At 41.1% G+C, this 11,931-nt stretch overlaps 1 protein-coding gene across 1 annotated transcript; it reads right to left on the reverse strand.

Annotated features, from left to right (window-relative positions):
• Positions 1-6,838: 6,838 nt before the first annotated feature.
• On the reverse strand, positions 6,839-11,660 carry LOC139782276 (uncharacterized). Its single transcript, XM_071721245.1, has 4 exons — positions 11,651-11,660; positions 11,296-11,517; positions 8,789-10,407; positions 6,839-6,946 (listed from the first exon to the last, which is right to left on the reverse strand). Exons 1-4 carry the CDS (start codon positions 11,658-11,660, stop codon positions 6,839-6,841), a joined length of 1,959 nt encoding a protein of 652 aa, XP_071577346.1.
• Positions 11,661-11,931: the final 271 nt, after the last annotated feature.

Genomic DNA, 11,931 nt, shown 5'->3' on the forward strand with positions numbered 1-11,931 from the left:
TGCCTTCCAATACTCAAAATAGCTGCTATATTTTCCAAACTTCTTTTGTTAATAACTTTTTAACAAATAACGAGCGACGGCTAAAACCTTCTGAAGGTCACTCGGGGTCATGACCTTGACCATGTATATCAAGGTCATTGAAATTGGTACCCCAGGGGGTGGGGGAGGCCACCGGGGACTCTTAGAAGTCCCTAGGAGCCTTCCCCACTACGGGTCTTGCGCACCCGGGGTACCCGAGCACACCAGTACCGTAACCTTCGTTAGTCTTCTCCTCCAAGCACAGATCACACAACTGCAACAGCAGATGACTGTGATGCAGGAGCAGCTGCAAATCCAGCAGCAACAAATGCTGGCTGCTGGCGGGCACTCATCCTCCCCTGAGTTAAGGAGGAGGAAGAGAAGAAGGACGAAGACGCATCCGATTAGCAGCAGCGAGTCTGAGGACGATGAACCTGCACCAAGCGTAATGGAAGTCCCCACACTAGACGGGACGGAGGACGAGACAGTGTGCAGAAGGGAGGAGATCCGATTAGAGATCAAGAACAAAGGCATGCCCGCAGTGGTAAGGCCTGTTATAAAAGGCAAGGCTAGGGTACTATCGCCCGAGAGATCCCCAATGGTATCCCTGGGGTGCGGAGGAACGAGAACCGGACACGAGAGTGTCACGGAAGCCCCGGCTAACCCACTGGAAGAAAAGTTCCTTACGCTATCTCAAAAAGTGGATAGCTTTTTGGAGATGATGTCCGAACAGTTTGCAGAGAAGAACACAACTCCCCCGATAAACGGTGGGCCCGTCACCTCTGCAAACACAAAAGGACAGGGAAAAGAAAACGGGAAGAAGAACAACCCCTCACCCGCTGTGCCAAAAGCACTGCCAAGCGGGGCGAAGAAGCCACTACCACCGTCAAAGGGTAAGAGTGGGACAACAACGACGGACACCACACCTCCACCCCCTCCCTCCAAACCTGTAGAACAGTGGTCCACAGTGGTGAAGAGGGGAGGAAAGGGAAAGGAGAAGAGCAAGGAGGGAAAACCCACGGCTGGGCAACAACAGCAGCAATCAAAGAACAGGGCAGCTCCCCCTCAGAAGGTAGGAAAGGCCGCTCCGCAGAGCGTCAAAGGAAATACTGCGTCTTCCTCCAAGAGACGCAAGATCCCAAGAACGTCAGCAGTCGTGCTAACGTGTCCTGAGGACACATATGCGGAGACGGTAGCCGAGGCCCGACAGAGAATTAAACTGTCGGACATTGGTATCGAAAGGGCACCGAACGTGAGACGCACAGCCACGTCGGCCCTAAGTTTTGAAATATCCGGTCCGAACCATAAAGAGAAAGCCGACGCACTAGCTGCTAAAATGGCAGAAGTGCTGTCGAATAAAGAGGGTGTCCGAGTGACGAGACCTGAGCTCACATACGAGCTCAGGCTCTCAAATACGATCGGCTTAACCACGGAGGCAGATATCATGGAGGCGCTTGCCTCCATAGGGGACGTCTCCCCTATGGTTGTAAAGGTGGGCCTCCTGAAGAAAGCCAGTAATGGGCTTTACACGGCCATAGCCACTCTACCACTCGCGTCAATAAATAAGCTCTCGAAGGTGACGAAAGTGGACGTGGGATGGTCTAGAGCGAAAGCAGAGGTCTTACAAAAAAGACCTCTGCAATGTTTTAAATGCATGGCCATGGGGCACACCAGGGCCACATGCAAGAGCCCAACGGACCGCTCTGGATTGTGCTATAGGTGCGGCCAAAGCTGTCACCAGGCCAACGGGTGCAAAGCACAGGCGCACTGCGTCATATGCGCTGAAGCGGGTCTTGCTGCCGACCATCGAATCGGCGGCAAGGCCTGCAAAGAGGGAAAAAGGAAGGCGAGAACTGCAAACGCCTCAGAAGAAAAAAAGACGGGGAACAAACCGAGCCCGAACGGTACTGTACCCCCAAAGCCGAATCCCACACCTGGTAAGGCAGGTACTACGGCCAAGGAGGTGGTTCCCAAGTCCGGACCGACGAAGCCGAATCCCACACCTGGTAAGGCAGGTACTACGGCCAAGGAGGTGGTTCCCAAGTCCGGACCGACGAAGCCGAATCCCACACCTGTAAAGGCAGGTACTACGGCCAAGGAGGTAGTTCACAAGTCTGGGTTAGCGGAGAAGAAAAAGAAAACCCCGCAGATAACGCAAGTAGAGAATGTGCAGCTGAAAATAACTCCACAATCAGTAGGCAAAAATGCCAAAACTGAAAGGAAGAACCGTGACAAGGCAAATAAACCAGTCATGGGCTCCAACGCGGTGAGAAAAGAGGAACACAACGTCGCGACAACATCCACCAGCGGTACAAACGGCGACGAGGTGAAACTGGCAGAATGGGCTACAGATAAGGACTCCATAGGGTGGATGGAGTCCGAAAACGAGCCTGCAAGCGACGCGGTGATCCTGACTAACACCGCGGAGCAATAAACGATGGAGGTGGAGGACCTTGAAAACAGAGTGACGTAATGTCCTTCGAGGTCCTCCAGATAAACCTCAACCACGCCCGCGCGGCACAAGATCTGTTTATGTAGACGATGGCTGAGCGCGGGTGTGGATTGGGGATCGTATCGGAGCCGTATGTGATCCCAACGGACCACCCTTGTTAGGCTCCAGACAAAAGCGGCTCCGCCGCGATATATTGGAGGTCCACGCCACAATCCCCGCCATGCTCCAGAGGAGAGGCCGGCGAGGGCTACGTGGCGGTAAAGTGGGGGCCCATCTCTTTTATAAGCGTGTATGCCTCTCCGAGCTGGGACCTGGCCAGGTTTGAGCGACTGCTGGACAAAGTGGACATGTGTGTCCGCAGAGTCACACAACCCGGCGGTGCTGGCCAGGTCGTAGTGGCCGGGGACTTTAATGCAAAGTCCGCACTATGGGGATCCCCGGTCACAAACGTGAGGGGCAGAACCGTAGAGACATGGGCGGCGGGTTTAGGCCTGTGCCTGGTAAACACAGGCCAGGCCAGAACATGCGTGCGCCGGTGGGGGTCCTCCATAGTGGATCTTACGTGGGCAACCCCCTCTGCCGTGCGCCGCATACAAGGCTGGGAGGTGGCATCGGGCAGCGAAACGCTGTCCGATCACCAACTCATACGTATGAAGATCGAGGTCACCTCCGCAGCCGAGATGGCCCGCCTCAGAGCCATGGAAGGCTCTCGAAAGAGATGGGCCCTAAAACAGATTAACAGAGACCTACTGAGCGCGGCCGCCTTGGGCTTGACCTGGGGTGACGACGACGAGAAGGCCGACGCAACTACGGAGATGCCGAACGTCGAGGAGGAAGCGGTGAAACTACGCGACATCATGGAACGCGCGTGTGACGCCGCTATGCCACGCGTCCGTAACGAAGTACCACGACGAACCACGTACTGGTGGTGCGAAGAAGTGGACAGACTAAGACAAGCATCCAATATTTATCAATATTTGCACAAAGATCTCAAATTCTACTGGTATTGTTGCAAATTAATATCGAGACATATAATTGCAGCATTCCAAATTTCATTCAGATTTCGTCATATCATCTTATAAATCTTTTCCTATCGGGGGAAGTCACTTATACTCTTGCGGCGTATAGAGAAACACATCGTGCAATCGGCGTAACAATTAAGTAGATACATACACTCACATATATTAGAATTTCTTGTGATGAACCAATGTAAATCCATCCTGTGTCCCAACGTAATTCATCCTTTGTCGAAGTTATTTATCTGCAAGTGAAGTATTGGATAAATATGTAAATGCACATTATTTGAATGGATATTCGCATAGATACTTTTACTTAATAAATATGTATACTTATTATTATATAATATTAAATTATTATATATACATATATATATTGTATAATATTAAACTTATCGTTTTCTTCAATAATAAACGATCTTTAAATTGCATACTGGATTCGAAATTGGAAATTGTATCCCACTTCCTTTCTCCAACGTTGAGCGATCGCCGGCTTTTATCTTCAATACTTCGTTGATATTGCATCACCACAACCTATTAGTATATGTTAGAGTAAGTCAGACATATTTTTCTTTGTTTTGTGCGCATGCGCGCCACACACGGAGCTTCCGTCTACCGGCCTGCGTGCCGTGCGCCGATCAGTCGCTCACATGCCAAGCCACGAGTTGGATGTGCTGATTAATAAAAACTATTCTCTTTGTCAACATACGAAATCCTGTGTATTTACTGAGTTCCCCTCGACTCTTTCTCTCAAGCAAAATACAACTGGTGGACCTCAACAGTATAATTTATCCAAGTCTGCAAATATTGGATAAATCTGTTATTGCACATTATTCCAATGGATAATCGTATACATATTTTTCTTAATGCCCGGTAAAAAAATTTTTATATATATCTATACTAATTTATGAAATTCTTACGGGTAGTGTGTGTTTGAACATTATTAACTTAAAAACTATTGGACCGATTTTGAAAAAAAATTATACTAACATGTTTCTTGAAATCTCAGGAGTGCTATAGGGCAATTTAATTTGGCGGTTCTTTTTTAAAAAAGTAATATTTTTCAATTTATAGCATTTTTGTGGATTGGTGTGTATGATGTATGTTTGCTTAACTACTCATTCGTTAGTGGACCAAATTTTAAAGCTGTATATATGAAATAGGGGTAGAATTTTCCGGGGAGTGCCATGATGTGTATAGTTTTTCGTTACCGATTTTCTGGAAACCGATTTTTCTAATTCTTCTAATTTTTCGGGAAATAATTGACCGAATTTTAAAGAATTATATATGAAACAGGGGTAAAATTTTCCGGGGAATGCTATAAAGTATATAATTTTTCGTTACCGATTTTTTGGAAGCCGGAATAATTTAATTTTACATTAATCGACCGATTTATCGATTTAGTTAAAACCGGTCCGCTTTTGTTGAAACAGGTTCAAAAATTTTAATAATTTAATTTTACATTAATCTACCGATTTATCGATTTAGTTAAAACCGTTTCAAAAATTTTATTAATTTTTCGAGAATGGGTTTAATTGCCACGATGTGTACTATTTTTCGATAACAATTTATTTTTTTATGTAGGACTAGCTGGTTATCCGGGCTTCGCCCGGTCATCGTTTTTCTTCAAACGACTTCATTTGTGTTTCAATATCCTTATTGTGGACAAACATAAGGAGTGTGTCGGGTGGTTGATTTAAAGACGGTAGTTTAACTTTTCCGCATGAATAACACATTCTAGGTGCTTAAATTTTAAACTTTTTTGCTTGACAATAATCACATATTGCATCCATTATTGCACAGAACCTCGATTTTTTACTTAAAAAACGCCCTGGAAAACCAAGGGATAAAATCGGTAATCGGTAAGTAAAATATCGAGGTTCCGTGTATATCGCGAGCGAGCAATCTCGAAATTATCGAAAAAACGCCCGGGTAAACCAAGGGATGATGTCGCTGATCGGTAAGTGAAATATCGGAAAAGCGGAAATGACTCAATAGTGTGAAACTCGAGTAGAAAAAGACCGGTTACGACATGTTCAATCCATGAAAACATTTATGCGGTCCGATTTGAAATTAGAGGCATTTAGTTATGATTCAAATTACGAATATCAATTTCATCCAAGAGTAATAATTGGGAAAATGGATGCAATATGTGATCATTGTCAAGCAAAAAAGATTAAAACTTAAGCACCTAGAATGTGTTATTCATGCGGAAAAGTTAAACTACCGTCTTTAAATCAATCACCCGACACACTCCTTATGTTTGTCCACAATAAGGATATTGAAACACAAATGAAGTCGTTTAAAGAAAAACGACGCCCGGGCGAAGCCCGGGTAGTAGTAGTAGTAGTAGTAGTAGATAAATGGGTGGTTCCACCGGGGCCCCCGACGGCACCTAGATCTTACTGATCCTTTGTGCCTCCCCACTCTTTTGTTTGCTAGGTCTCTAGAGTCAGCTTTGAGCCTTGTACCAGGTTTATTAGATCTATAGCCCTAGCACTTTCCAGATCCTGGGGACTTAGGTACATACGTCCCCAGGTTTTATATCTTTTGCATATAAGTTATCTTCTTTCTCGTCCCCGCATAAGCGGCACTCTTTTTGTGCCGCAAGTCCGAGGTTGAATAGATGCGCTCTGATAGCCCGGGAGGTAACGACACAAAAGTGTCAGCGATTTGATTAGTCTTGAAACAAAGTAATTTCTCTTGTTTTAATAGTGTTGTTGATGAAATGCAGAGTCTGGCTGCGCTGTCTCGATGGAATGGGCGTTGCGGCGCCTGTGATCTTGTCGTAAAAACACTTATGTTGGAAGAATTTGATTAGTGCTGAGCTTTTATATATTTGTTGTTTTTTGTATAAAGAAATGTTTTAGAAGAGTCTGGCATGCAACTGACACTGGAAAATGAGTCTGGCATCCTCCCAAAGTCGTTGTAAAAAGTCGATTTGTAGAATCATTTGATTAGAGCTGTAACTTGTCAAGATGGTAGTTTAAATATATAAAATTATAAAAAAATAAGTCTGGCTACTTGTACTGGCTGGAAAATTGGTCTGGCACTCCCTTTAAAGTCGTCTGCACGAGCGCGCCGGTAGCTCGTTGCCCGCCGTATCTCTAAATATTATTAACGCATTACTCATTGAAAAAGATTTTTTTTGTCCAAAAGGAAAAACGTAAACGATTTCGTGCTTATTAGTAGTGGAATAATGTGTAATTAATTATGTAATAATCAGAAATAAAGTAATTTAAAAATAAAACTATATTTTAAAGTAGTCAACATTATGCAAGTATACGCTTATAAAAAATCAATTAACTTTATTTATTAAAATTATTAATTTATTCATCTGGATAATCTGTAATCAAACTTTCAATTTCTGAACTTTCATTTTCATCATCGGTGAGCTCGGTGTTGTCGGTATCGTCATCGGATTCTTCTTCGATTTCCTTTGATTGAGTACGTTCATGATCTGAAAATAATTCAAAGTTGAATTTATTATTAAAATTACACGATTTTAATAAGCTGCGATAAAAACAAAACTTTTACGAACTAAACTAATTAACTCGTTTTATTTGCAAAAAAATATAAATTATTATCTTAAAATCATATTTCTAAAGTCATGATTAAAGATTTATTAACAGTGTTTAAACCAAAATTCTTTATATTTTTCTCCCGACTGCTGCCAACCTTCGGTTGGCGAAGACGAGGGAGTATGCGTTTTTATAAACTAAAATATTATAATATTATAAATGAATAATAAGTTATTATAATGATAAGTATCTTTATTAATTTCAAATTATTTGTTGCATCATTATTATAACTTTATTATTAGTTTATTTATTCAAAATTAATTTTGCATTTATTTAAAATAAAATTAATTTATGAAATATACCTTCATTTTCTTCCTCATTCGATTCAAGTAATATTTCGCTCACGAACGGGGGGCAGTTGAACTCCTTCGAACCAAGTAAACTCGTACTTTTCGTCAACTTCTTTCTTACTTGGTTCGAAGGAGTTCAACTGCCCCCCGTTCGTGAGCGATATATTACTTGAATCGAATGAGGAAGAAAATGAAGGTATATTTCATAAATTAATTTTATTTTAAATAAATGCAAAATTAATTTTGAATAAATAAACTAATAATAAAGTTATAATAATGATGCAACAAATAATTTGAAATTAATAAAGATACTTATCATTATAATAACTTATTATTCATTTATAATATTAGAATATTTTAGTTTATAAAAACGCATACTCCCTCGTCTTCGCCAACCGAAGGTTGGCAGCAGTCGGGAGAAAAATATAAAGAATTTTGGTTTAAACACTGTTAATAAATCTTTAATCATGACTTTAGAAATATGATTTTAAGATAATAATTTATATTTTTTTGCAAATAAAACGAGTTAATTAGTTTAGTTCGTAAAAGTTTTGTTTTTATCGCAGCTTATTAAAATCGTGTAATTTTAATAATAAATTCAACTTTGAATTATTTTCAGATCATGAACGCACTCAATCAAAGGAAATCGAAGAAGAATCCGATGACGATACCGACAACACCGAGCTCACCGATGATGAAAATGAAAGTTCAGAAATTGAAAGTTTGATTACAGATTATCCAGATGAATAAATTAATAATTTTAATAAATAAAGTTAATTGATTTTTTATAAGCGTATACTTGCATAATGTTGACTACTTTAAAATATAGTTTTATTTTTAAATTACTTTATTTCTGATTATTACATAATTAATTACACATTATTCCACTACTAATAAGCACGAAATCGTTTACGTTTTTCCTTTTGGACAAAAAAAATCTTTTTCAATGAGTAATGCGTTAATAATATTTAGAGATACGGCGGGCAACGAGCTACCGGCGCGCTCGTGCAGACGACTTTAAAGGGGGTGCCAGACCAATTTTCCAGCCAGTACAAGTAGCCAGACTTATTTTTTTATAATTTTATATATTTAAACTACCATCTTGACAAGTTACAGCTCTAATCAAATGATTCTACAAATCGACTTTTTACAACGACTTTGGGAGGATGCCAGACTCATTTTCCAGTGTCAGTTGCATGCCAGACTCTTCTAAAACATTTCTTTATACAAAAAACAACAAATATATAAAAGCTCAGCACTAATCAAATTCTTCCAACATAAGTGTTTTTACGACAAGATCACAGGCGCCGCAACGCCCATTCCAGCGAGACAGCGCAGCCAGACTCTGCATTTCATCAACAACACTATTAAAACAAGAGAAATTACTTTGTTCCAAGACTAATCAAATCGCTGACACTTTTGTGTCGTTACCTCCCGGGCTATGAGTAAGGCGGAGTGACCAGTGAGCAGCCCCACCGCCATTCTCAGTTTTTGTTTGCTCAGCGCCAGTAGTTCTTTAGCTCTTCCTGGTCTGCTGTTTTTCATCGAGGTCCTGGCCTGGCGGCAGGTTTTTAAATTCTCCCACCTGGTCAAGTGCTCCCTTTTCAGGCAGCTTTTGATGATTTCCTTTTCTACTGCGAAGGGTATTCCCGCTACCTGGTCAGATGGTGCTTTACTTGCTCCCTTCTTAGCCAGTAAGTCTGCGGTCTCGTTTCCGGGTACTCCTTGATGCCCAGGTACCCATACTAAGGTGACTTTATTTAGTCCACTCAGTCTCTCCAACGCCAGCATGCAATCCCAGACCAATGCTGATTCGGTGGTTGCTTTTGCTAGCGCTAGTATAGCTGCTCTGCTGTCTGAGCAGATATTTATCTTCCTTCCCCTTGTGTTGTTGTTTAGAAGGTGTTTCGTGCACTTTAGGATAGCCAGTATCTCAGCTGTAAAAACTGTTGAGTGGCTTCCCACAGGAATACTCTCCCTGTGGTCATCCTTCGGCCCGTAGAATCCCGCTCCAAAGCGGTTGTTGATGCCTGACCCGTCAGTGAACCATAGATCCACATTGGGATCCCTGGCTCCCTTTGGGTCCGTCCATTCTTTCCTAGTTGGTATACGTACCGTGAAGTGTTTTACCAACTGGTATTTCCTTAGGGTTCTATCTTGTTTTAGAGTGAAAGGGTTTTTCTGGAGTAGGCCGAGCCTTGTGTGTCCCAGACCTGTGCTCCTCCATTCTCCCTGACACTTTAGTCTGTATGCTGTGTTCCTGGCTGCATGTTCCACGGCAAGGTCCAGTGGAGGTATACAGAGTGCTATTTCTAGCGCCTCCGTGGGTGTGGTCTTCATAGCCCCTACTGCAGCCCTTAGGTAACTACCTTGTAGGCTTTTCAGAAGGTTCTTTGCCTCCACTTTCCTTGTCCTGGGCCACCAGATCACAGACGCATAGAGCAACCTTGGCAACAGCACCGCCCTGTGTAGCCATAAAGCTATACTAGCTCTGATGCCCCAAGACTTGCTCATGGCTCTTCTACACATCCACATGCACGAGTAGAATTTCTTCCTGCTTTCTGCCAGGTGTATTTTCCAGCTGAGTTTGGTATCTATAAACAGGCCCAAATACTTAACTGATGTTGTGAACGGGATTACCTTCCCCCAGAGTTTAAAAGGCTCAATAGGTTCTGGTTTATATTTCCTGGTGAAGACCATTATACTAGTTTTTGATGGATTGACCATCAGACCTTTGGCTTCGCACCACTTTTGTACGATTTTTAAGGCATCGTTTATTCGATCCCTTAAGATGTTTAGAAAGGGTCCTGTAATCACTATAGCTATGTCATCCGCATACCCATAGGTCAGGAAGCCCTTTTTTTGTAGTTTCATTAGAAGGTCGTTGACTACGAGGCCCCATAGCAAGGGGGATAGAACCCCTCCTTGCGGACACCCCTTGCCCGGTTTGCAACTAACAATAGTGTCGATGTGCATGACCGTTAGGTTCCTCCCCACCAGCATATTCTCCACCCAATCTACTAGTGGTTCCGGGAAGCCCGGGTAACCAGCTAGTAAATATATATAATTAAATATATCAAATATGTCCATGCATGTTTTGTCTCTTCTATAATATATATTACAGAAAAAGGAATAAAAAGAAGAATCTAAAAATGATTAAAAAGATCATTTTCGCATTGCATTTTTTATAATAAGTGAAGTTTGAGGTAATGAGAAAAAAATTGCCCATATATAATCATATATGTATAAATGTAACAGTTGTTATATATAATTAACATAAAAAACATATAAGGGGAGACGGCTGGTCTAGTGGGTAGAGCGCCAGATTCGTAATCCGGAGAACCGGGTTCGAATCCCGCTAGGCCGATGAGAATTTTTCTCAGCAAAACGCTGCCCCCCCCCCCCATCTGGCGGATAGATCCCAAATGGATACAGTATCCCTAGATGGAAAACTGGGCTCCGTCTTTCGGAAGAGACGTTAAACCGTTGGTCCAAAGGAGGAAATAGGAATGGAGAAATAGAATAGGATGGAATAGTGAATAGGGTTGGGTACGTCCCTTCAAAACGCCCTTTAAGGCCCCTCGGGGTAAATAAAGTATATATCTTTATCTTTTATAAAAAACATATAAAAACATATATAAATATATATAATTATATATATTTATATATGTTTTTGTTTTTATATATTTTTATATAAAAAATGTCTACCGCGTGGATATATACTTATACTTATCGTCCTCTTAATCGTATATATCCTTCCACAATTTGTGAACGCAGGCTGGCTTTGTTATTTTGTCGTATTTATGTGATGTTTTCATCTGTTTTTTCATTTTCCTAAAGGTTTAAAACAGGAAACGATTTAGTTTGATAACGATTTTGCAATATGATACACTACAATTTCTCAATGTAAGAGAAATTTTATCAGTTCAGCAGCTTACCTTGTTGAATTTGTTGATTTTTCATACCTCTTATATTTTTAATATTGCGTATTTCCTTCTCCTTCGGCAAGTTCATCGAATCCCTCATTTTTTCTTTCATCTCCAAGTGCAGATTTTCAGTTTGATGAAGATTCTTACATTTTTCCACAGCAAGCTCCAACTTTCCCACAGATCCCATTAAGTATTCTTCTTTCACCTCTTCAACGCTGCCTCCCCTTTTACCTGCAACCAGACATATGACAATTTAATTGAAGTTATTTTAATTTAATTGAATCTCTCAATTCTTAATTGTGCTGACAAATTCTTCATTAGTGTTGTGTAAAAATGTTGTTTTAAATATTAATTATCATCATACCTGCGTCCATCGTTGACTAAAAGCTTTCTTCCACGTCTCGAACCACTGTTCCCTCTGTAATATTCATGCATATTATTTTTCCAATTGTAATAAAATATACTGTTTGACATAACAGATAGAACATGATAGGATTACATTACATTCAATTTAATTCAATTAATATTAACAAGACTTTTATTAATTTACATTGAAATTGAATGAAATCTAATGTGATTTCATCATATTCTATTTATTAGTTTAAACAAATTATACTTCAATAAATTTCTTTCTTACAGGTATAT

Source organism: Temnothorax nylanderi, unplaced genomic scaffold (assembly GCF_030848795.1).
Source record: "Temnothorax nylanderi isolate EJ_2023f unplaced genomic scaffold, tnyl_v1.0 TNYL_tig0400_pilon, whole genome shotgun sequence".
In the NCBI taxonomy this organism is placed as follows: domain Eukaryota; kingdom Metazoa; phylum Arthropoda; class Insecta; order Hymenoptera; family Formicidae; genus Temnothorax; species Temnothorax nylanderi.

What these genes read in the sequence shown, in the direction of transcription:
- LOC139782276 (XM_071721245.1), bottom strand. An exon ending in AAATCAACAAATTCAACAAG is followed by an intron (nt 10,408 to 11,295) that starts GTAAGCTGCTGA and finishes TATATTTACTAG; the next exon opens with CTGGTTACCCGGGCTTCCCG. An exon ending in CCTTACTCATAGCCCGGGAG is followed by an intron (nt 6,947 to 8,788) that starts GTAACGACACAA and finishes AATTATTTTCAG; the next exon opens with ATCATGAACGTACTCAATCA.